This window comes from Zea mays, chromosome 1 (assembly GCF_902167145.1).
Source record: "Zea mays cultivar B73 chromosome 1, Zm-B73-REFERENCE-NAM-5.0, whole genome shotgun sequence".
NCBI classification, from domain to species: Eukaryota; Viridiplantae; Streptophyta; class Magnoliopsida; order Poales; family Poaceae; genus Zea; species Zea mays.
The window spans coordinates 233,340,694-233,366,971 of record NC_050096.1 but is presented as its reverse complement, the minus strand read 5'-3'; the positions used below and the strand labels follow the sequence as shown (position 1 = coordinate 233,366,971).

Sequence of the window (26,278 nt, the reverse complement as noted above, 5' to 3'; positions counted from 1 at the left end):
ATATCATATCATGCATATATCTTACGCATTGCATTCATTAGATTGTAATCTTACCGACGGAGAGTACGTGCTCATCCCCGAGCAAGGACCTGTCCAAGAGGAGGACCAGGAGCAGGCTTCAGAGGCTGCTATTGACGATCTCCCCGCAGCCCCAGCAATTGAAGGCAAGCCCCGGTTTTATGCATAACCGTATTATTATATGCTACTTTACTACACTTAATGCTTGTAGGATTGTAATGTGCACTTAAGTGTAGGAGTTGCTTGAAACCTCTAGTTGCATGAACTTAGGATTCCTTTTTGAGATGAATACTAGTATGCTGGGTCGAGTAGCTGCTTGCTAATCAGGATCTCGGTAGAAGTCGAGTGATTTTTCTAGCACTCGCGTGAGGTCAGGAATTGGTTATATTCATCTTGATAATGGGATATGTGTTAGTCTATGGACTTGGATCCAGGGAGGATGCCTTGCCCATGAGACGGGAAAAAGGAATTAAGGATTAATGTGTGGATACCTGAGTCAAGCTTTTGAACGTACTAAGCACATGCCGGGAAAAATGGAAAACGGTAAACCTAGTACCTGAGTGAAGCCGAGCGCGGACTTTATCCCTCATGCGACCTGAGACTGGGTCTCCCATGCTAGCTATGGTGGGTACAAGTGCGGTCACTGCACGGCGGCAGCCGGGGTCAGTGGAGCATTGTATGCCAAGGCGGTAAGGCCTGGACACGAACGAGGAATCGATGGGGACGGTTGTCATGTGTGGGGTCGGAGTACCCTGACATGCCGTGTGTTTAGGTTTACCTTGCAAGGTTAAAACTCGATTCGAATCGTCTGCTTCTCGCAGCTAATGAGACTGCTTGACCCCTTGTACTGCATCGAGTAAGAAGTGAAATGAGGTTACATGAGATAACTTGTTGATTGAACTAAATGCTTGTTACCATGTATGTTTAGAAGGAGCAAATCTAGCTAAGTTAATGAGGATAGAATTTGAAAAGCTAAAAATTGAATTTAGCAACAGCTAGTGCTTTTGGCAAACCAAACCCCTCAGCCAAACAGCTGCATAGTCTAGAGGTAGAGGAGTAGACTCCTCACACCGGTTAAGTCTAGCTGAGTATTAGTATACTCAGCCTTGCTTGTGGCATAATTTTTGCAGATACCATTCAGGAAATGGTTGATGGTGTGACTTGGCCTACCACCCTGCCACCGGGTTGGACGGTCGAGTGGGATGTTGCTCCGGCAGGAGAGGAGCACGAGGAGTAGTGGGCTAGGCCTTGCCCATTTCCTTGATACCGACGACATCGATTATCCGCTGCATTTTATTTTGTGAACTCTTATTTGCTACTCAAAAACTCCGATTTATGTAATAACTCAGTACTTAATTTGAGGTTTCTTGTTTTATTGTATTTCTTCTGTGACTCGCCTTCGAGTGAGTTTGTGGAATTTGATCCTGGTTAAGTGGCTCTATCAGACTAGATCTGAGGGACTGACGGGTTATTCCGATTCAAGTGTGTTACGGCCCCTGAGGCGTGACTTAGGCACTTAAGCTGGAATAATTCGGATGGTTCCGCCACAGCTGGTATCGGAGCAAATTCCACCACAGAGAGGGACAATAAACCATGAATACCAATTTTCAAAGTCTAAAACTTGCCTAGAAACTGCTACAGATCGTCAGGACTAGACCGCTAGACCTAGGACGAAAGGCCTTAGGCATAGAGGGAGAAATAGGTGGCTAATTAATTAGGCCACGTGGGCCAGTACTTATATTTTTAAGGATGCCCTAAAAAGCACCCTATTTTCTTTTGAGAGGCAACGTTACTTCCAGCATGCATGCATTATAAAACACAAAGAGGAATTAAAATTTTGAGCTAACCCACTTTCTTTAAAACCATCCGGGCTCTTTTTTTCTTTTTCCTTCCACCATAATCTTTACCCTTGATTCCCTTCCGCAGATGAATTCACCCACCCCCGCCAGTGGAGGAGACTCTCGTTTCAGTTCTGACTTCCTTTCTCGCGATGGCTTTCCTTCTATCTTGTGGGAAGTGCTTAACTCCGCCGGTTACCCTACGCCCCCTTTGTACACGGTGCAGTTGTATGAGGAGCATCGGGTACCTCGTTGTCGGGTCTGGCTGACTTTGGAGGCTCATCCCCTTCAGCCGGGTTGGCGTTCTCTTGATTCTGAGACGATTGGACTCAGGACGAACGACACCGTTGAAGCGGCAGCCATGAAGACTCTGACGACTTTCTGTGGCTACCATCCCCTGGAGATGGTGATGCACCCCTTGGGACCCTTCCCTGCTGAGAAGAAGGATGATCCCATGTGGTGTAACCGCATGAGCCATGTGAAGGATGTGTGGGCGATGTATCCTGACTTGGTTGGGAGGGTCACTGTTCAGTGCATGAGTGCGCTGTACCGCCTTCAGGCCCTTCAGAGCGATGCCATGGCACCTCTTTGCTAACAGCGCTCAAACTGCCAAGCTCACTCTCGACAGTCGAGAAGATTTTGTGGTCGATCTATCCACCGAGTTGGTAGAGAAGGATCTGCAGGTGGAGAGGCTGAGCCAGCGCATCACCACCTTGGAGTAGCAGGTGGAGATCCGAGACAACACTATTGATGTCTTGGAGAACCAGCTTCACGATGTGCAAAGGGAACTCGAAGAAGCAAACAACCACTTGGACATGCACCACCTGGAGATGGAGGCCAATGAAGCAGGAAGCGAGGGAGAAGAGGCTCCCGAGGAGCTAGGACCAGCCCCTAGTGCCAATGGGACTACCTCCGCGATGCCTCCTTCACCCGTATCCAGTGTCGCTTCCACCGCTCAGGGTTAAGCAGTCGCTTCGACACTTTTAGGCGGATAGAAACCTATGCGAGCTTAGTTAATGTCAGATTTTGGACTAGGCTTATGGGTACTTTCCCCTGATTGATGTAACCCTGTGAACTTTTGAAATCTGTGGGATATTTGTCACCATGTTATCTTCATTTCGAACCTAATATTATGATTATGGCATTTTTCCTTCCATATGAGATGATATCTTGTCGTTCGAACTGTGAGTTGGGATAACAATGGCGACAATCTCTGTTTTCAGATGGCAGCTAGGACGCGTCGTGGGCATAACGAGCAGGTTCCCCCGCCACCTCCTCCAGCTCCCACAGTGCAGGAGCTGATGGCCCAGCAGAATGAGATTCTGCGACAGCTCTTGCAGCGCCAGCCCCACCCTCAACAGCATGGTGGAGGCCAGCATCAGCGACCTCCGGCTATGGCAACTTATCAGGAGTTTCTGAGCATGCAGCCACCCTTGTTCACCAAGGCAGAGGATCCGTTGGACGCCGACGTATGGCTTCGCGTCGTTGAGTCCAAGTTTCCCCTCCTCACGGGAGACTGCCCTGATGAGGCCAAGGCTCGCTTCGCCGCACAGCAACTTCGCGGCCCTGCTCGGACTTGGTGGGACCACTTCCGTGCTATGCTCCCCGCTGATCGGGAAGTATCTTGGGAGGAATTCAAGACTGCCTTCAGAGGACACCACATCCCAGCTGGCATTCTTGATCGGAAGTTGAATGAATTTTTGGCCCTTAATCAAGGAACCCGCACGGTACTGCAGTATGCGCAAGCCTTCAACGACTTATGCCAGTATGCAGGGTATCATGCTGATTCTGATGAAAAGAAGAGAGATCGCTTCCGCAGGGGTCTCAATACCAAGTTGCGAGAACGACTCAACACTGTCCGGGCTGATAGCTTCAATGAGTTGGTCAACATGGCCATCTCCCAGGAGGATTGCATTGTTGCTCACCGGGCAGAGAAGAAGAGAAAGGCACCAATGGCAGCACCATCCGCTCAGGCTCAGAGGTTCCGGATTGTTTCTCACAATCAGAGCAGGGGTTTTCAGCATCAGGCAGGCAGATGGGTGATCAGGCCACCTCAGCAGCAGCAGCCGGCACCCAACCGCTATCCAGCTCCCGCCCCAAGGAACAATCAGCCTCCGCAGCAGCAGCAGTTCCGCCAGGGCAATGGGAATAAGTGTTTCACTTGTGGCAATGTGGGCCACTATGCCAAGAATTGTCCTAGGAACCAGCAGAGGCGGATGCCAGCACCAAATCAAGACAAGGGAAGAAAGCAGAAGGTGCAAGTCAGGCAAGGGAAGCTCAACTTCACTACTCTGGAGGAAGTACCAGAAGGAGCTCCTATCATGACCGGTATCTTTTCAGTTTATAATCAACCTGCTTTAATTCTGTTTGATTCTGGTGCATCTCATAGTTTCATTAGCCAAAAGTTCAGTGCTAAATGTAAACTGCCATTCTCTCACTCAAAAGGGTCATTTATGATAGTCACACCTGGGGGTAAAATTGCAACTAATCAATTAAACCAAAGTGTGCCTATTCAACTGGGAAGCCACATTGTCAAAACCACTCTTCTTGTGTTGGGATTGGAAAATGTGGACATTATTCTAGGAGCTAATTGGATGACCTTGCACCAAGTTGTGCTTGATGTAGCCAGCCGTACCGTGGAAGTTAATTCTCCGTTCTGCGGGAACTTCACCTTAATTCTGCCTAATCAAGGTTCTACTCAGTCATGTGCTTTCTCTATGACGGAGTTACCTCTGAAGAAGATCCCAGTGGTCTGTGAGTATGCAGATGTTTTTCCTGATGAATTACCAGGAATGCCACCAGACCGGGATATTGAATTCGCCATCGAATTGCAACCGGGAACGACCCCAATTTCCAAGAGGCCCTACCGAATGCCACCCGCTGAGTTGGCAGAATTGAAGAAGCAATTGCAAGAGCTGCTGGATAAGGGATTTATTCGCCCAAGCACTTCGCCTTGGGGATGTCCAGCACTGTTTGTGAAGAAGAAGGATGAAAGCTTGAGGCTATGTATAGATTACCACCCTCTTAATGCGGTAACTATCAAGAACAAGTATCCTTTGCCTCGTATTGATGTTCTTTTTGACCAGTTGGTCGGGGCCAAGGTATTTTCCAAGATAGACCTTCGCTCTGGCTACCATCAGATCAAGATACGAGCAAGTGATATTCCGAAGACGGCATTCTCAACCACATATGGGCTATATGAATTCTTGGTGATGTCATTCGGGCTGACAAATGCACAAGCATATTTCATGTATCTGATGAATTCTGTTTTCATGCCGGAATTGGACAAGTTCGTAGTGGTTTTCATTGATGATATTTTGGTGTACTCAAAGAACGAAGAAGAACATGTCGGGCATTTGCATGTAGTGCTTCAACGTCTGCGAGATCACCACCTTTATGCCAAGTTATCCAAGTGTGATTTTTGGCTAAAGGAAATCAAATTCTTGGGTCACACTATCTCTCAGGCTGGAATAGCTGTTGATCTTGATAAAGTGCAAGAGGTGATGAACTGGAAGCCACCAACAACTGTCCATCAGATTCGGAGTTTTCTGGGATTAGCTGGTTATTACCGAAGATTTATTCCGGACTTCTCTCGAATTGTGAAGCCTATAACTGAGTTGCTGAAGAAAGAAGTCAAATTTGTTTGGAATCAGAAGTGCGAAGATGCCTTCCATGCATTAAGGCAGCACCTGGCCACAGCACCAGTATTGGCACAATCCGACAACAGCAAGCCTTTTGATGTATATTGCGATGCCTCTGGCACCGGGCTAGGTTGTGTCTTGATGCAAGACAACCGAGTCATTGCTTATGCCTCAAGAGCACTCAGGCCTCATGAGCAAAACTATCCCACTCATGACCTCGAGTTGGCAGCAGTGGTTCATGCATTAAAGATGTGGAGGCATTATTTAATGGGAACCCACTGCAACATCTTCACTGATCATAAGAGCCTTAAGTACATTTTTACTCAGGCTGATCTCAACATGAGGCAGAGAAGATGGCTAGAGCTGATCAAGGATTATGACCTGGAGGTACATTATCACCCAGGAAAAGCTAATGTGGTAGCAGATGCCTTGAGTCGGAAGATGCAATGCAATTGTATTCTGATGGATTCTCGCATTAACACCTTGTGTGATGAGTTGAGCAAGATGCAAATTGAAGTGATTCCTTCTGGTTCTTTGTCTCACATTTCTATTGAGCCAGCTTTGCAAGACCAGATTATCATGGCCCAGCTCAGTGACAAGGGAGTGCAAATTATCAAGAAGAATCTCCATCAGAAGGTTGAGAAGTATAATTGTTTTTGCCAGGATGAAAAGGGTGTGTTATGGTTCAAAAGCAGATTGGTAATTCCTAAAGATCAGGACCTCAAGAGGAAAATCTTGGATGAGGCTCATCTCTCCAAATTCTCTATGCATCCGGGAAGCACCAAGATGTACCATGACCTGAAGCCTTTGTACTGGTGGACCAGAATGAAGAGGGAGATAGCCCAGTATGTATCAGAATGTGACACCTATCAGAGGATAAAGGCAAGCCACTTGAAATCAGCTGGAGCCTTGCAACCCCTGTCCATACCTTCGTGGAAATGGGATTACATCAGCATGGATTTCATTGTGGGTCTGCCCAACACCTCTCGTCATCATGATTCGATTTAGGTTATTGTGGACCGACTGACAAAAGTGGCACATTTTCTTCCTGTGCACACCACTGATAAGGCTCAGAAGTATGCAGAATTGTATATTGACCGGATCGTGTGTTTGCACGGATTACCTCGGACCATTGTTTCTGACCGAGGAGCCCAATTTGTTGCCAGATTTTGGAAACAATTGCAAGAGTCTTTGGGAACCAAGCTAATCAGGAGTTCAGCTTACCACCCACAGACTGATGGTCAGACGGAAAGGATAAACCAAATCCTGGAGGATATGCTGAGAGCTTGTGCAATCGATAGTGGCAAGAACTGGGATAAGCACCTCTCCTTGGTAGAGTTTGCTTATAACAATAGTTATCAATCCAGCCTAAGGATGGCACCCTTTGAAGCTCTCTATGGAAGAAGGTGTAGGACACCACTCAATTGGTCTCAACCTGGAGAAAGAGAAGTTTTTGGACCTGACTTAGTGACTGAAGCCGAAAGGAAGGTCAAACTAATCACGAAGAATCTAGAAGCTGCTCAGGCCAGGCAGAAGAGTTACCATGATAGAAGAAGGAAACCTCTCCGGTTCGAGGTGGGAAGTTTTATATACCTCAAGGTATCACCCACCAAGGGAGTGCAGAGGTTTGGGATCAAAGTCAAGCTAGCCCCTCGTTACATTGGACCTTATGAGATCATAGAAGCATGTGGACCCGTGGCATACAAGCTGAAGTTACCTTCAAAGATGTCTGCCATTCACAGTGTTTTCCATGTATCTCAGCTGAAGAAGTGTGTTCGATTGCCGACCGAGATCATAGCAGAGCCAGAATTAGAGATAGAGCCAGATCTATCGTACCAAGAGTACCCCTCCAAGATTCTGGATTGCAAAGAAAGATCAACTCGGGCTAAATCGATCAAGATATACAAGGTCCAGTGGAGTAATCACTCAGAGGAGGAAGCTACTTGGGAAACCGAGGAATTCTTGAGATCCAACTTCCCCGATTGCCTACCTAAGGAAGCTGGTACGTAATCACACCCAACCCCTCCTCCTGCCCTTCGAATCTAATTTTCAAAAATATGATCTTAATTCAAGATGAAGTAACTATGAAGTAAAACTTAAAAAGGGCTTCCTTCTGAAGTTGCAAAGAGAATGACATTCGAAGAGCAGTTTTACCCTAATAATAACAATAATCACTCAATTCCTATAAGTCTCACCCTTCGCTTCACCCTGGGAGGACTCTGGCCCGAATCTCGGGACGAGATTCCTTTAAGGGGGGAAGGCTGTGACACCCCAGTGTCACCTAGGGTTTCTCTTAAAAATTCCAAATCAAGAACCATCATTTTATGTGAACCAAAGTAAGCATGAGCATCAAATTAACTTAAGAATAAAGAATTCACAAAGCATATACTTAAAAGTATCATGATCAAAGCAAATGGGTCTTTCCAAAAGGTAATAATGTTGCAACCCTAATAAACCCTAAGTAAGCCAAGTTAAGCATATAAGGGAATTGGGAGAAGTCATGAGGGAAAATGCAAAAATTTAGATATGATCAAATTACAAAACTTTAGTTCACCAAGTAACTAACAAAACATAGTAAGAGAGTTTGGCCTTTTGGTCTCTTTAAAATTCCCAAATCAGCCCTTGAACCATGAACCCTTGGAGAAATTCAGATTTCTGAATTTCTGAAATTCAGACCTCTTTCCAAAGATCAACTGCGTTCTCTGTTTTTCGAAACTCAAAACTAGAAGATCCAAATATCAAAGTTGTGCCAAATTCCCTTGAACACGTCCTGGAAAAGTTTGAACTCAAACCAAATTCATTTGACACGGTTTTGGCGCAGTTTGACCTCGGGACCAGACATTCTGACACTGGCACCTTGGTGACGCTACAACTTCCTGTCCCTAGCCTAAAACCGCGCGACGTCCATACACAAAAGACAAAGCAAGGTCAGGTGAACAAATCCTTCACAGCGATCTTGCCCAAATTCGCGAAGATTTGCAGCCAACCAGCGCTTGAACATGGGCAGAGGCAACGGGCACACGTGTTCGACCGTGGCTGACACCTCCGGTTCACGCCCGTTCGCGCACCGCGCCTCCCAGTGCACGCCCGCGCGCGCTCGCCGGTCCACGGCCGCCCGTGCACCGCGTCGTGCCTATAAAGCCTCCCCAGGCGCGCCCCACCTCACCCCACGCTCACCTTCACCGGCCAGCCCCCTCTCCTTAGCTCTGGCGAGCTCAATTCCGCCCGCCATTGCCGCTAGAGCTTCGGCCACCGTGGCCAGCCCACTCCAGCCACCCCCAAGTCGAGCCAGTGCTTCGGCTAGCTCCGCCAGTGGCCCGTGAAGCTTTCCAAGCCCTCGGACCAGGCCGGACTTCACCGGAGGCCCGAGATCGACCTCACCGGACTTCGGTCTTTTGCCGCCGCGCGTGGACAGAGCTAACCAGTGAGTCTCCGTCCAATTCCTTGCACCCATATCTTCTCTGGCATCCCGTGAACCTCTCTGACCCGTCTAATTGAACTATCTCGCCGTGAGCAGGCCAGACTCCTCGCCGCCGGCGAGCATCCCCGCCTGCGCACGTGGACCGACCGACTCCGGCCATCCCCGACGGCGAGCCGCACACCGTTGTGATCCTCGAGACCTCCCCTACGTCCTCGACCACTTCACCGGAGCCATCTCGCCGCCGGTAAGCCCCTCCGCCCTTTCTTCCATCGCGGTTACTGTTTAAGTTAGGAGAAGGACCTCGGGTTAGGATCTGAAGAACCCGAGGGGTTTTCTGTAACGTCAGTGACCCATGTGAATAGTAGCCTAGGGACTGATCCACGAAGAAAACTTAAAATACCCGTCAGGGACCCCGTGCAAAGTGGTTTTCCATTAAATCAATTCTGTTAATCTTTTTAAAATGACCAGAGAACTTAGAAAACCCATAACTTGATGAATTCTTAATAAAAAGTTGTCAAACTAATTTTGCTAAATCCTAAATATTATGAACTATCATTTAAAAATGATAAACCCTATGCTTTCTGTTCTAAATTTTAGAGTTTAAAATTAAAAACAGAAACTTACCAAACCTAGTTTAATTAAGGAAAATTAGTTTTTCTTCTGTACTGAACTTAAGAAAATTTGTGGGTATTCAAACCTCATTTAGACACTGTTTAAAAATAATAGGAACCCCAGCATTGGAAAATATGATGTAGATACTCAATTAAAGCTATTTTGCCCAAAACTTAGGAAAAATCAGAAAGGCATTAGAAATTGATGAACAGTGATTAAAATTATTTTTCCTAGTTTGCTTAAGTGACAGAGAACTTAGGAAAAATAAAGAGACCATTAGTCCAGATCAGTTTTAAATTAGAATGCTTTATTTAGCCTTATTTGAACTAAAAATCAATTATTGGAATTACAAAACTATACCCAAAATGAATAATAAAAATCCAGTGGACTTACAACCCCCAGAGCCCCACTACAAAAATAAAGAACACCTCAGCCCAACATTTTAAGTAGGGAAAATAAATATAATATGATAATGAGGCATTTTCCAAATAAATCATGAACAACCCCTAATAATGTAATAATGGGCAACCAAAAATTTGCTAAGTCCATAATGAGATGAACCACCAGTGAAAAATACAAACCCATGAAAAAGGAGCAAACTCTTACCTATTGCTAATGTTTTATGAGAAAGGCCACTTAATTCAAATAATGCATACCACCCCTTTCCCTTAAGCAAAAAGATGCCAAACTTCAGAATGATTGCTCTTGCGCAAAACAATAACTAAGAAAAATAAGAACTCTGTTGTTTGATATTTTTCAAATATAGTGGTAGTAGAAAGCACCTATTTGGCTAGAAACTTGAGAAAACCATAGAAAAATAATTAAAAAGTATTAATGACTAGAAATTTGTATCAAGTCATGTTATAACACCTAAAAGCCAACAAAAATAAGTTTTAGAGAATTACCCAATGTTAAATAATAGTTGTAGTTCAAAGCACCCCTTCTGCCCTAGAATTTAATAATTTTGTCCAGAGAAAACCATTCACTTTCTGATCCCCAAATTTTGAGACAGAGAAACATACACCAGTACCAAGCCACTGTAATTTTTGCAGAATTTTTAGAATTTTATAAAAGCAACTTGTAGTTCAAACCCACTCCAAAACATTTAAGAGTAAAAGAAAAGGGAAGAAGAAATAAACCCCACCCCAATAAGTCTAACTTGAGTACTTATCAACTCTCACTAAGACTTAAAAATAATTCAGTGGAACCCCAAAAATAAACCTACCACTTACCTTAGCTAAGTTTAACCCAATTTACCAAGTATACCACCCAAGGGTCTTACATAAGTAAAGTTAACCTTGTTTAACTCAAGTAGATCATACACCTCCAAAGTTGTAATTTCTAAAAGCACATATCATATCATGCATATATTTTACGCATTGCATTCATTAGATTGTAATCTTGCCGACGGAGAGTACGTGCTCATCCCCGAGCAAGGACCTGTCCAAGAGGAGGACCAGGAGCAGGCTTCAGAGGCTGCTATTGAGGATCTCCCCGCAGCCCCAGCAATTGAAGGTAAGCCCCGGTTTTATGCATAACCGTATTATTATATGCTACTTTACTACACTTAATGCTTGTAGGATTGTAATGTGCACTTAAGTGTAGGAGTTGCTTGAAACCTCTAGTTGCATGAACTTAGGATTCCTTTTTGAGATGAATACTAGTATGCTAGGTCGAGTAGCTGCTTGCTAATCAGGATCTCGGTAGAAGTCGAGTGATTTTTCTAGCACTCGCGCGAGGTCAGGAATTGATTGTATTCATCTTGATAATGGGATATATGTTAGTCTATGGACTTGGATCCAGGGAGGATGCCTTGCCCATGAGACGGGAAAAAGGAATTAAGGATTAATGTGTGGATACCTGAGTCAAGCTTTTGAACATACTAAGCACATGTCGGGAAAAATGGTAACCGGTAAACCTAGTACCTGAGTGAAGCCGGGCGTGGACTTTATCCCTCATGCGACCTGAGACTGGGTCTCCCATGCTAGCTATGGTGGGTACAAGTGCGGTCACTGCACGGCGGCAGCCGGGGTCAGTGGAGCATTGTATGCCAAGGCGGTGAGGCCTGGACGCGAACGGGGAATCGATGGGGACGGTTGTCATGTGTGGGGTCGGAGTACCCTGACATGCCGTGTGTTTAGGTTTACCTTGCAAGGTTAAAACTCGATTCGAATCGTCTGCTTCTCGCAGCTAATGAGACTGCTTGACCCCTTGTACTGCATCGAGTAAGAAGTGAAATGAGGTTACATGAGATAACTTGTTGATTGAACTAAATGCTTGTTACCATGTATGTTTAGAAGGAGCAAATCTAGCTAAGTTAATGAGGATAGAATTTGAAAAGCTAAAATTGAATTTAGCAACAGCTAGTGCTTTTGGTAAACCAAACCCCTCAGCCAAACAGCTGCATAGTCTAGAGGTAGAGGAGTAGACTCCTCACACCGGTTAAGTCTAGCTGAGTATTAGTATACTCAGCCTTGCTTGTGGCATAATTTTTGCAGGTACCATTCAGGAAATGGTTGATGGTGTGACTTGGCCTACCACCCTGCCACTGGGTTGGACGGTCGAGTGGGATGTTGCTCCGGCAGGAGAGGAGCATGAGGAGTAGTGGGCTAGGCCTTGCCCATTTCCTCGATATCGACGACATCGATTATCCGCTGCATTTTATTTTGTGAACTCTTATTTGCTACTCAAAAACTCCGATTTATGTAATAACTCAGTACTTAATTTGAGGTTTCCTATTTTATTGTATTTCTTCTGTGACTCGCCTTCGAGTGAGATTGTGGAATTTGATCCTGGTTAAGTGGCTCTATCAGACTAGATCTGAGGGACTGACGGGTTATTCCGATTTAAGTGTGTTACGGCCCCTGAGGCGTGACTTAGGCACTTAAGCTGGAATAATTCGGGTGGTTCCGCCACAGTCGCATTCGTGCGCGTGTCGATACGTGGATCCGACGGTGATGACCTCGTTGGGGCCTGGCATCTTGAGCTTGAGGTACGTGTAGTTGGGGACGACCATGAACTTGGCGTAGCACGGTCTCCCCAGCACCGCGTGGTAGGTCCCTCGGAACCCGACCACCTCGAACGTGAGGGTTTCCCTGCGGAAGTTGGAGGGAGTTCCGAAGCAGACAGGCAAATCAAGTTGCCAAGGGGCAGGACGCGCTTATCGGGGACGATCCCGTGGAAGGGTGCTGCACCGGCCCAGATCGTGGACAGATCTATCCCCAAGAGCCCCAGGGTCTCGGCGTAGATGATGTTGAGGTTGCTGCCTCCGTCCATGAGGACCTTGGTGAGCCTAGCGTTGCCGATGACAGGGTCGACAACGAGCGGGTACCTTCCTGGGCTCGGTACGCAGTCGGGGTGGTCGGCTTGGTCGAAGGTGATGGGCTTGTCGGACTAGTCTAGGTAGACTGGCGCCACCACCTTCACCGAGTAGACTTCTCGGTGCTCCTGCTTGCGGTGCCGAGCCGAGGCATTCACCACTTGCCCACCGTAGATCATGAAGCAGTCGTGGACCTCCGGGAACTCCTCTTCCTTGTTGCCCTCCTTCTTGTTGCCTTGGTCCTTGCCACCTTCCGCCGGGGGCCCGGCCTTATGGAAGTAGCGCCGGAGCACGACACGTTCTTCAAGGGTGTGCTTGACGGGACCCTGGTGGTAGGGGCACGCCTCCTTGAGCATCTGGTTGAACAAGTTGGCCCCTCCGGGAGGCTTCCGTGGGTTCCTGTGCTCGGCAGCAGCGACGAGATCCACGTCAGCGGCGTCTTCCTGGCCTTCTTCTTCGTGCCACGCTGGGCGGACGCCTCGGGGACGTCTTCCTTCTGCCTCTCTTGAGGCTTCTTGTCCTTCCGGAAGATGGCCTCGACCGCCTCCTGACCAGAGGCGAACTTGGTGGCTATGTTCATCAATTCGCTCGCCTTGGTGGGAGTCTTGCGCCCCAGTTTGCTCACCAGGTCTCGGCAGGTGGTGCCGGCGAGGAACGCCCCGATGACGTCCGAGTCGGTGATGTTGGGCAGCTCGGTGCGCTGCTTTGAAAACCGTCGGATGTACTCTCGCAGGGATTCCCCTGGCTGCTGGCGGCAGCTTTGGAGATCCCATGAGTTCCCAGGGCGCACGTACGTACCTTAGAAGTTTCCAGCGAAGGCCTTGACCAGGTCGTCCCAGTTGGAGATCTGTGCGGGAGGTAGATGCTCCAGCCAGGCCCGGGCAGCGTCGGAGAGGAACAGGGGGAGGTTGCGGATGATGAGGTTGTCGTCGTCCGTCCCTCCCAGCTGGCATGCCAGCCGGTAGTCCGCAAGCCACAAATCCGGCCTTGTCTCCCCCGAGTACATGGTGATGGTAGTCGGGGCCCAGAACCGAGCCGGGAACGGCGCCCGTCGTATGGCCCGGCTGAAGGCTCGCGGACCTGGTGGTTCGGGCGAGGGACTCCGATCCTCCTCACTGTCGTAGCGTCCTCCGCGCCTGGGGTGGTAGCCCTGGCTCACCTTCTCTTCGAGGCGGGCTCGACGGTCGCGGCGGTGGTGCTCGTTGCCGTGGCGATCTGGGGCTACAGGCGTCCCGTCCCGCGTGCGCCCGGTACGGACCGAGGCCTCCCGCATGAGTCGGGAAGTCGTTGCGCGATGCTCTGAGGGGCACCCTTGCCTTCGGGAGGCAGAGCTCTCGGGCCGTTGGACCACTGCGTCTTCCAGGAGACCCTTGAGTTCACCCTGGATACACCGCCCCTCGGTGGTGGATGGCTCCGGCATTGCTCGGAGTAGCATTGCCGCTGCAGCTAGTTTCTGGCCGACCCCGCTGGAGGCCGGGGGCAGCCTTGCCCTGGCATCATCAACGATACGGTGTTGGACGTCCCGGGCCCGATGACGTGTTTCTCCAGCAAGTGCTCGACCTGCCCACTCCTGCTCGACGTTTTGCCGGAGCTGCACAAGTTGCCCTGCTTCCTCGTCGAGCTTGGCCTGCATCTTGCGGATTTGCTCGAGCTGTGTGTCCTGACCCCCCGCAGGGACTGGGATCACAGCTAGCTCCCGCGGGATGTCAACGTGAGAAGCAGGCCCAGGGGGATCGTCATCCTCTGGCATACCGAGGTGGTTGCCTTCGTCACGATCCCCCAGATCGACGTGGAAACATTCGCGACTTGGGCCACAACCTTCGTCGTCAAGGCTGTGGCCATCGTCAGAGCAACCGGAGAGGCATTAGTCACATGCGGTCATGAAGTCTCGCATGGCACTGGGATCACAGAGCCCAGAGAAATCCCAACCGGAGTCGGGGTCGTCTTCTTCCTCGGAACCCGTGGGCTCGTAGGTTGAGACGGTCGTCAGTTGGTCCCAGGTTGACCACATATGGTACCCCGGAAGGTTAGGATATGCCTTTACGAAAGCGCTTACCGAAGCGGGGTCGCTTGGTGGATCGAAGCTGAATCTAAAAGGGACAGGGTGGAAAACGGACGGTACCTTTTGATCGATGGACGTTGGTGAAGTTGCGTCGGGGACGGAATGCACCGTCATCTCAGGTACGAGGCTAACGCCCAGCAAGTCCTTCGCGAGTGTGCTGGCGTCATCAGTCCGCTCGGGGTTGGCACGTTGCGGGGAAACGACACCCGTCGTTGTCTCAGGTGCAAGGACAACGCCCGACATGTTCCCCCGCTGGGGCGCCGGCGTCGTCGACTCGCTCTGGACCGACAGCCGATGAGGTGCCACCTCCTGCCTGGCCACGGTTGCCCCGTCTCCTCCTCCTGTGGCAAGGAGGGTGGCGGGGCAAACCCGGATGCTGCTCTTCCGCCACGGGGGGAAGACGTCGTCGAGTTCGCCGCCGCCGGGCGAGCTGACGACCGTCGTTGTTGTCGTGCTGCAGGGGGAGGAGTACCATGTCGTAGCTGCCGTTGTAGGACATGAACTCGAGACTCCCGAAGCGGAGCACCGTCCCGGGCTGAAGAGGTTGCTGAAGACTACCCATCTGGAACTCAACAATAAGGTGTTCGTTAACATGCAGCAGCCCCCTACCTGGCGTGCCAACTGTCGGCGTTTCAGACCTGGGGGACCCTCAACCGAGCCGACCAGTGAATTTATCGCTGCGTGCCCCTGCCCAGATGGGTTGGCGCAAGATGGAACACAAGGGGGAATGCATCTTGTATTATCTCGCACTGAGGGTGCTCGTAGTAGGGGTTACAAGCGTCGCGAGAGAGAGAGAGAGAGTCTCGCGGTAGTCGTCTTCTCCCGCCTCGCGCCTCCCGTGGAAGGTCCTGGACCTCCCCTTTTATAGATGTAAGGAGAGTGTCCAGATGTACAATGGGGGTGTAGCTATGTGCTACGTGCCTAGCGGAGAGGTGCTTGAGCCTTGTGTACATGGTAACGTGGCCGTCGGAGAGGCGCTTGAGCCTTGTAGAAGCAAGGGGAGGAGTACCACTTCGACCTTGCCGACTGAGACGCGCGTGTCAGGATAAGGTGTCAGGCGATCCCCGCATTAAATGTGCATGCGATACGGTCGGTTGGTGAGGCGATTTGGCCAAGGTTGCTTCACGACGAAGACTGCCTGAGCTGGGCTTCGGGCGAGCCGATGGTGCGCCCACTGCCTGAGGAGGCCCTCGGGCGAGGCGTGAACTCGTCTGGGACTACAGTTCCTGCCCGAGGCTGGGCTCGGGCGAGATCGCGTCCTTTGGGTAGACGAAGCCTTGACTTAAACCGCGCCCATCAGTTTTTATGGTTTGTTCTGAGGGTGTTTACCAGCCGTGTTTAGGAGTGTTGGGGGTATCCCTAATTACGGTACCCGACACTCTAGTTAGACATATTGCGTCTGTTTGGTTTATTGTATGGGTGGAGAAAGAATCCAACGTGCCTCTTGTTGGACATATTTCGTCTGTTTGTTTGTTGTATGAATGAAGAAATCGTATTCGCATATCCTCAAAACATGCTTTAGGCCTTGTTCGGTTATTCCTATCCCATGTGTATTGGATGAGATTGAAAAAAAATCGAAAGATTTTGACTTGTTTGGGATTGAAACCCACCCAATCCACATGGATTGAGAGCAAAACGAACAACACCTTAATTGGTTCACTTCTATGTAGACGCTGGCTGAGTAGATACAAAAAGGACACCGACCTACGCCCGGCCGAGACGCCCTTTTTTAAGTTTGTTTTTTAGATCTTCTAATTAAAAGATTTAATCATCGAATCGATTTTATATTTGTGTTTTTGATATTTTTTGAACAAAACTAGATCACATATGATATAGAATATTTGAAGATTAATACACTCTTCTCTAGTTCAAGTTCTGATTCAAACACCAAACACGGGTTATACCTGTCTTGAATACACTATTGCAAACAACCAAACAAAATCATATGGACGAACCTAGTATGTTTACACGAAGTCTGGCACCTCACATTCGGGCAAGGCTACCACCATACAGCAACCAATCAAACGAAATGTATTTTGTATGTTTCATTTCGAAAAAGCAGAAGCTTAGCCCCAAAAAATTATTTTTTGAGCTACTATTTTAAAAATAACTTTTTAGTACAAACTTGAAAACAGCTTAGATCCTGTTTTTTGTCCAAGTTCGATACCTTAATAAAAATATAACCAAATAAAATAAAATGGATTAAAATAATTAAGTGTCATACTAAATGAAATAAAAATATTTTTTCCAATAAAAAATAAATAGAATCGTAAAATTTATTTAAGATATGACAAACATAGGGTAAAATAGAATCAAAATTAGTTAACGGTTAGAATAAATGAAGTAAAAATACATTTTTAATAAAAAAAATATAGCAGCTAAGACCGTCTGCAGCACAACAATCTATTCATAGTTTATCCAAAATACAGTTTTGATATTATTCTGAACTGTAAATTGTATTGTTTATAAAGTGAAGCTTAAATATAGATACGAGGATGGATAAAGTGTTTTTCTCGAAATAAGAGTTGTCTTTGAGCTGGTTGATTGAGTGTACGAGTGATGTCCAAATGAGACAGAGGAGATATATTGTATCTGGCATATCCCGCTGTCTTACGCAGCGGGTGTTTGTTGTAGAGAATAAAATATTCGAAGCCCGTAAGTCCAACGGATATTTTAAAGTCTAGCAGTGTTGCACAATCCAAAGGAACATGAATGAAATAATACTTTGGCATTGTATTTGTCGCCTTGTCGGTACCCTGAATCAGGGGTACCCCTTACTACAGTGTGAAGGCACGATGCCTATGCAGCTATCTCTAGCCGCGTCGTAAATAGCGCCCGACCCCTCTACGTGGTCAGCCCCAGGACCGCCACGTGGTCGGAAAAAAGACGATATAACCCATGATATCAACAGTGGATCTGGACTCCTATGGGAAAGTGCCGGACCCATGTGTGTCCGGACCAGACCCCCGGGTAAGGTCCAGAACCGCCACAAGCGTGCCCAGACCCCTGGGACGAGCCCCCGGACCCCCCCTGGGCAGGGTCCGGACCACTCGCAGCAAGGTCCCGGGATTCTGGCACAAAGGATACCCAGGCCTTGATGAAGGTCAGGCAGGGGTCTGGAGCCGACACGTGTCCGGACCATGCCGCATATGCTTCTGCTCCCCGCTCAGGCGGAGACCCGATGCTGCCACGCGGCCTACTGCCCGTGACGTGAGCCAGCGGGCGGAGTCTGACGTAAGGCCTCTGGGCCGCACGGTCTCTGCATTTATTACGAATAAGACGCGCCGCCTGACAGGCGATGTGCCGCCTCAGCATTTAATGCGCCCTATCACTCTGCTGGCGGACGGTGACCAGACCATCCCACAGGCGACGTGCCTGTCCATTCCCGTGGCAGGCGGCACGACCATACTGCCGCATGCGCCACGATCATCATCACTCGTACGTGGCCAGGGGAGCTTCCCTTGCACGCCAATACTACGCAAGCCGAGGATATCAGGGCGCAAGGAGATTGCCCTAGGCGACTAGCATTAGTTGCTCCAAGTATTACATCTGTTATGTTCCTGGGCCCGCATATCGGGGCTCAGCACCCTTGTACGTGCCCCCTTGAGCTATAAAAGGGGATCACGTAGCGAGACACGGGGAACAAGCTCAAATAGGCTCACTCAGACACACTTAGACTCTCACACTCACAAGTTCATACAAGCTCTCAAGCTCAATACATCACACAGTGGAGTAGAGTATTACGCTCCAGCAGCCCGAACCACTCTAAACCCTTGTGTGTTCTTGTGTTCTTCCCGTTTTCATCTAACAGACAAAACGCTTAGACCCCTCCTTATCTTAGGATTTAGGGCAGGTGCATTCCGCCACCCGGCCGAAGATTTCCTCTCCGACAGTATCCCTAGACTTAATAGAGATGGATGATAGAGTTAAAGCATTGGTAGACCTAATAGAACCGATAACCACACAGACCCTTAATAATATACTAAGAATATGAAATGTAGTTTTTATGATATTTGGGGTTCATCCACTACCATAAGTATTCTCTCCTTTTATTGCTTACCTGTCACTAACACTTGATAAACAATATTAGTTCTCTAATTACATGGTGATTATCACCAAAAATCACAAATAAAGATTGATTGGACTTACACATACCTATGGATAAAGAAATCATCCAATATCAACCTTCATATCGGGTAAAATCTGTCAATTATTCAGGTGGTTTTAGACTCCCGTTACATCTCTAGTCAGAAGCCTAGGTCCAAACACCCCATATCGGGTAAAAACAACTCTAGTTTTTATGCCGGCAAACAGAAAACTTAGATCTAGTTTGGGAACTCCATTTTACTAAGGAATTTCTATTTTTCTAAGAAAAAAATGAACTAATTTCCTTGGGAAAATAGTAATCCCTTGAAAAAATATGGTTCCCAAACTAGTCCTTACGAAAATTATTTTGCAACTGATAAATGACGCTCAGGGTTCTTTAGTTCTACACATTTCGCTGCTTGGCTGCAATTACAATTTAGGACGCACTCAAGATAGGTAACGGCAAATGGTAGGTGTTGCAATATGCATAGCCGTGTATTACAATACATCCAGCACATTATTATACGTACAAATCATACAAGCTATACCTTCTAATCAATCTGATATTGCACCAACCAAATTCTCGTATGCATACTCCACAACGGTAAGATCCAATGGAAAAGAAGCAAACAAATAGTTGCAGGAACGATAAGATAGCTTACTGAGGCCTGTAATAGTTGCTCTGGTGCGGAGGGTAAGCCCCAGGGGCATTGTACGGTGGCTGTGGATATGGCGCAGATTGCTGCGGCTGAGGGGCATTGTAATATGGCCCACGCCATCCAGGATATGCCGGCTGACCGTAGTCATGGCCAGGAGGTGGCTGGTGCGCTGGCGGCTGGTACTGACCAGGGTGTGGTGCGCCATATGAAGGCTGTTGTGGTGGTGCGCCATAGGATGGGGGGTATGGCTGTGAGTAAGCAGGTCTTGGCTCCGGTTGAGAATATCCAAGTCTTGAGTCTACCCCAGGTGGAGAGGCATAGGGAGCCTGAGCATGCGGTGGTGGTGACGGGCTGCTCTGATCAGGTGGTACAGAAGCATTCCTCTGCATAGAGGAGTGGCTGGAGGACGAGAAGCTGAAACCCGCTAGCTTCCTCTGCACATCTTCGATCATTTCACGGCATTGAATGTTTCGGGTCATTATGAAGTCACTGCACTGCTGTTTTATTTTGCCTATTGCTTCCTGTACACAGCGATCACCCCAAAATCAGTAGCACATTCGAGAGGAAACATCAGCATTCCTATGTTCAATGCAAATGGAACAATATGAAAATGGAAATGCAATCACACCTGCAGAGTCACGTAAAAGTTTAAGCCCTCGTTAATGTTCTTCTTAAACTCCCGGTATTTAGCAACAGCAGCAGCAATTTGCTTGTAACATCTCTCACGAGCAGCTGAAAAAAAAGAGTGTAACAAATCAAAATTACACATTAGCTTTGCACAAAGGAAAAGAATTACACATTACTTCGTTCGGAACATCTGACTCCTGTCCTACAGATCTAAAAATAATAGCACTTGACTGTGATAACATTTCCATGTTAGCGCTTAACAATGATCACAGGTTACTCTCTCCATTCAAAAATTATAGTCATTTTCTGTCCTAAATCAAACTTCTCTAACTTTGACTTTACAAGAAAATACATCAAAATCAAATTAGTTCCATTAAGCTCTCCATCAAATGTCTTGACAGTGCATCTATTTCAACTTGTAGATGTTCATTTTTTTTTCTAAAAACTTAGTCAAAGTTAGAGAAGCCTGACTCGAGAAAGCTGAAGTGACCTCTAATTTGGAACAGAGTAGAAATTAAGCAGAGCAGTATCAACTTGAAGTTACTCCAGAAAATGGTGCACATGCAGGAAAAAGCATGCATACAAGCAACACCTAGCCTGCTAAGGAAGCTTATGAACAACTGAAGCAGGCTAATTGCTGAAATTTGTACAAAAATGCCCATGAACCAATAACAATCCAAGCAGTCAGCGTGATGTAGGGACCACTGTAATTGATGTGCTCAAGAATGGAAAGAACACTACCAAAATAACATACTGCATGATAGCTACCATCCACAAGGCAAACAAACTTTTTAAAAGTTGTTAAATTATAATAATACAAAATGCAAAAGGCAGCGGTACATCATATGGATAGTTCAAGCGGACAATTTTCTGAAAAGTTAGCACAGATACCCCTGAAGCAATAACAGATTAACTGTACAATCATGTTGGCATAAGGAAAATTAGAATACCTAGAAAACATGTTGTAACATTTCGACTCAATGTATAAAGCAAGTTACAAAAGTAAATGTAAATGCATCCATCACAACTGTGACAACAATCCAGAAAGGTTACCTTTGTAATCCTCTATATTGAATACAGCAGCAAATTGCTCATTTTGTGCCTGTGCAAGGATCCAATATATAAGTGTCAGACACAAGATGAAAGTACATGGCAAAATATAGGGCATTTGGCTCTAATAAACACTTCTCACGCTGTTTCTTCCTTTTCTCATCTCTGGAGTTAAATTACTCAAAATTGCAAAACAACGACGCTACACTCAGTTTTAGTACACATACGTTGTCGATAGAACTTTACGCAAATCTAACACAAAGAAAGTCTCAAAGCGGATGCACCACCAGTTTTTATCAGGTATGTCTGCTTACCTGTATTTGCAGCAATAATTGTTCCTGTGCCACAATGTTATCAGCAATATCAGCACAGATAGGATCATACTTAGCAATCTCTTTCTTGAAAAGATCATCATGTGATCCAACACCAGCCATCAACTTAGGCAGTATATCATCCTGGCCAAAATGGATCTTCTCAGTGCACTAAAATACTATAGTATATGATCGCATCAGCGGTTATTTATCACTAATTCTAAATAATGATTAATGAAAGATGATGAGTGAATTTCAGCTAGTTCAAGCACTAACAAACTTGAAAGGCAATCCATCAGAACCACCATAAAATCTTGTCAAGTGGAATTTGGAAGGGGCAACGCAAAGCAGAATATTACTAAGTAGAGCAACAACAGAACACAAAGGCACTCATAGTTATAGGAGCCCATGATGAATTAGTACTAATACAGAACTCCAAGTGAAGAACACTAAAACTTTAAGCATCATATGATCATGAGTAGGTAAAACATTCCCATGGCTTGTAGTTTAATGCTTGCACCAGATGAAATGTATTCTACAGGTACGACCAATAAAAATCCCGTTTAAAAAGAACTATAATGAAAAATACAGGTACAATACTTGCACCTTTCTTTTCATTTCTTTGAGCATGTCTTCAAGACCTGCCCTATGCGCTCCAAGAGATTCCAGTTGTCTCTGTTGACAAATAAAAATAAGTGGCGAAGTTCAGAAGAAACAGTGTTACTACATGTTCTACCAGATATAAGAACTGATGTGTATTACCAAGCTTTGTTTCAGAGCTCCAACAATGGCATCTTCATTCCCATCCAAGGACATGATAGGCCTGGAAATACTTGGAAGTGCAGACTCTATCTGCAACATAGAAAAGGCATGTGTAACTATCTAGATATGAAGAAAAAATGATGATCACAGAAAAGAGACACAGTTCACGGGGAAGCAAATAATGATAAGCAAACCACTCAAATGTTAAATCCTTATTATACTTCTATATGTTATATACTGATGTTAGACTCTCACCGGTCTTTTGTCAAGGATAGACATCAAGGGATAGTTCTCCTTCACGCCTCGTTCAATCAGAGAATCACTATCAGCAGCTTTCTTCAGATTAGAAGCAAACAGATTCAATCTATCCTGAATGTTCTTAGTTAGGGTGCTTGATTGAGGTCTAGTCCAACGACTCCCAAATTGTGTACGAAACTGAGCGTCTTCATTCGCCTCCTTCTGTAGAAGCTCTTCAGTCTGAACAAGTAGTTCCTGATTGACCCTGCTCAAATCCCTAAGCTGCTGCAACTCAGATTCCAAACCAGCAGGGCCACCACTTATCTGCACAGCCTCTACGTCTTCCTTTAGATCCAAGGGCAAGGTTATATTTCCTTCCAATGAAAGAATAGAATCTGGTAAGTCCATTTCCTTCAACCTAACTCTAGTGATCTCACTAGCTTGCTGCAATTTCTCTGCCTGGGTCCGGATAATATTATCTACCATCTCTGTGTATTTAGAAAGTGCTTTCATGCTGCCATCAGGCACAAGTGATGAAAAAAGCCTTTCCTTACTGGCATCTAAAACTTCAGACAAAGAGGTAGGCTTTACAAGGGACGCTGCAGAGAGGGCTCCCAAGGAACCAGCAGCGGGAACCCGCATCAGGTAAACACGATCATTCTCCTTCATAGCCCTTTCCAAGTTCGTTTTCATGTTACTTTCCAGCTTGTTGACGGAATCCATAAGCTGGGCAGCAACTCCCTTCGCAGCCTTCTTAGCATCTGCCAAGGCACTCATACCAATCTTCAAGCGTGCAATTTCCTCAGCAATTTCTTCTTTCTGATGAAGATCTAATGAATACCTATAGCAAGCATCGGCATAGAATTGAGCAGCTTTCAGCTGGACATGGGACACCCATGTCTTATCAAAGTGCTGACTTAGAGGAGGTGCACTGAGAGCTGCATATGCTTCTTCATAGAATATGCCCACCTGAAAAGATATGTGAACATGTGATGACCAAGAATTAGTTAGATAGCACATTGACACCAAAGTTTTGCAGAAGAAAGAACTGTGTGGCATCATGAATAAGAATGTGCTGTATTAATAGTAGCTAGAAATGAACCGTGCAACTCATATACAATTAAGTCCTCATATAAAACTAAATCGAATCAATTGTAGGAACTAATCTCACAACTGGATACACACATGAACTTGCTTGTTAAGTCCTAAATATATTCAATCAAACAAGTTAACCACCCCATATGCCTATCAAATTATTCTAGAATTAAGTTTACCTTGATGTTAGATAAAAGGACTTCCATTGTTAAGGTTTAGCATAGTATAATTCTCTGTTAGTTATAAGCCTTCAACACTACAGCATCGTGAATTCACTTTATGACTGGTAAACATATTGTCAATGCTTAAACAACTTAAGCAACATTCAGAGCATTCATTCATTCCACATCAATCCAATCTAAGCTCCCAAACCGCAAACCTGAACAACAGAAAGTAACCACGCACCTGCCGCGCCACCTTGGAGCACAGCGCTGGTGGCTTCCCTCCACCTATGACCTTCTCGAAGAAGCACTCCTGCGCCTGCGCGAGCATGAGTTTCTCCAGCATGCCAGCGCACTCGGGCGTGATGTCCACGGTGGTGGTTCCCGCAGCAACAGCCTTGGCTGCGACCCCGCTCTCCCTGAGCCATGCGAACGCCCCCGCCGCACTCTGGAAGGCACCGCACGCGGTCTTGATTCCGACGTCGGTGGAGCGGTCCGCAGCGACCGCGATCTGGGAGTAGACGGCGCCGAGGTTGAACAGCACGGAGGCCTTCTCGAGGTGGATGGAGGCGAGGGCGCACTTCTTGTTCCCCTTGAAGGCGTCGTGCCAGGTGAAGGTGAGGGAGTGGACGTGGGCGCGGTCAGGGGAGATGGGGAAGCGGGGCTCAACGAGTGCCAGGGCCCGCGCGTAGGCGAGGAGCGCGTCGCGCCGCTGCTCGAGGGAGGACGGGTCCGGGAGGGAGGGCTGCTCGACAGCGGCGCGGAGGTCGCGCACCACGCTAAGGTCGTCGTCGGCCGCCGCGGCCTCGCGTTCCGAGTAGGTGGAGGCGATGTAGAGGCGCAGCGGGCGGTAGAGGTCAGTGGCAGTCGTTTTCTTCTCGTGAATCGCAAGCATCACGTTAGAGGACCCCGCCGCCGACGCCATTGGGTGCGGGCGCGGTGGCCAGAGGCGGAGCGGAAGGGGAGGGGAGGCCGGGAGGGGATCGGAGGATGGGGTGGGGTTGGGTGCTTCGACGAAGGAAACTTTAGACTTCGGAGCACACGAAGGAAACTGTAGAAGAGAATGCTTCGCCGCGTCGAGGAAACTGGTGCCTTGAGATCCGTGCAGGCGGATGGCTGACCGCCTGACCGACGTCGGGGTTGTAGGCGGTGTGTGTCCGTGCCTCCGTGGTCGAAATCGGAACGGAACGCGTCGTCAGTTTTGTTTTAGCGAGTAAACATGGAAAACATAGGACACAATAGGAGATGATATAGAGAATGAGCAGTTACACAAACAAGTTTAAAATATGAAATAATATAGAGAATGGGATAGGTATCTGCATTTATCAGGAATAAGGCTTAAATTGCTCTAGGCGATTAAAGCTTATAGCCTTATATACAAATGATAATGATTGTTGTCCAAGTAATCCTTATCTACAAACGTGCAAACAGCTTTCTAGACCATCAAGTTAGATCTAACCGACTAACCGTATATCACATTTAACATTTAAACTCTTCCACCGTACGCTCTCGCAACATTATAAAAAAACCTCCTAACAAACTACTATTACATCTAAGATTGGATTATGATCTAACTGACTAGAAGGCTCGCTTACATGTTTACATCTAAGACCTGCTTGCACAGAAGTCGTTGACTATACAAATTAGGTAATCATTTCTGGTCGAAATTGTTCTAGTCAATGGTTTCCTTGAAACCAAACACGTCTTTAGTTTTATTCCACTCTTTGTTGCTATCTTTGGAGCATCTCCACTAGTTCCTAAAGACTCCTTAAATTTATTTAGGGTGTTAGTAATAAAAAATTTTGCTTCAAATTTTCCTTAAACGAGGTCCCTAAATATACCAACTTTTTAAATCCTTGTTTAGTTCCTAAATTTAGGGAGTTGTTTCACACTCCCAATAGTCAGTTTTGCTTATCAATCACACCGTGAAATCATTGGTCTGCTATTAAATCGTACCATGTATAAGTGATGCATTTTAAATGATTTAAGCTGCGAAAATGATGAATTTACCATCAAGTTAGCATAATTTAAATATATTTAACAACCTTAGAATTAAGAACTATTGGAGGTTAAGATTATTTGTGTTCCCAATATATATTTAGCAGTTTACTAAATCAGAGTTTAGGAAGCTTTTAAGTGAGCTAATGGAGATGCTTTTAGGCCTCGTTTGGCTATAGGTGTAGTGCACACTAGGACGCTACCACCCACTGGTGCAGTCCCCTGGCACGCTTACTATCAGTTAGGATATTTACCATCGAGCAGGGTAGCCCTGTCGTCATTTGGCTATAAAAGCACACCACCCCTACCGTCATTTGGCATGGTTGTCACTGTCTACAATAGCACACTGTTGCTATACATGTACATGTGGGCCGGCCTGGC

The 26,278-nt window shown here is 46.9% G+C and overlaps 1 protein-coding gene across 1 annotated transcript; it reads right to left on the bottom strand.

Annotated features, from left to right (window-relative positions):
• Nucleotides 1-19,455: 19,455 nt before the first annotated feature.
• On the bottom strand, nt 19,456-24,908 carry LOC100383198 (Endosomal targeting BRO1-like domain-containing protein). Its single transcript, NM_001175860.1, has 8 exons — nt 24,144-24,908; nt 22,662-23,612; nt 22,407-22,496; nt 22,251-22,319; nt 21,648-21,788; nt 21,337-21,385; nt 20,285-20,388; nt 19,456-20,177 (listed from the first exon to the last, which is right to left on the bottom strand). Exons 1-8 carry the CDS (start codon nt 24,822-24,824, stop codon nt 19,656-19,658), a joined length of 2,607 nt encoding a protein of 868 aa, NP_001169331.1. The 5' UTR covers nt 24,825-24,908; the 3' UTR covers nt 19,456-19,655.
• Between the last annotated feature and the right edge of the window lie 1,370 nt (nt 24,909-26,278).

Bases quoted from the DNA above. Each gene is read 5' to 3' on its own strand.
- LOC100383198 (NM_001175860.1), bottom strand. From the start codon at position 24,824: ATGGCGTCGGCGGCGGGGTCCTCTAACGTGATGCTTGCGATTCACGAG. The intron at 22,497-22,661 runs GTGAGAGTCTAA...TCTATGTTGCAG, and splicing joins CTATCCTTGACAAAAGACCG to ATAGAGTCTGCACTTCCAAG. The intron at 20,389-21,336 runs GTAACCTTTCTG...CTTTTTTTTCAG, and splicing joins CAATATAGAGGATTACAAAG to CTGCTCGTGAGAGATGTTAC.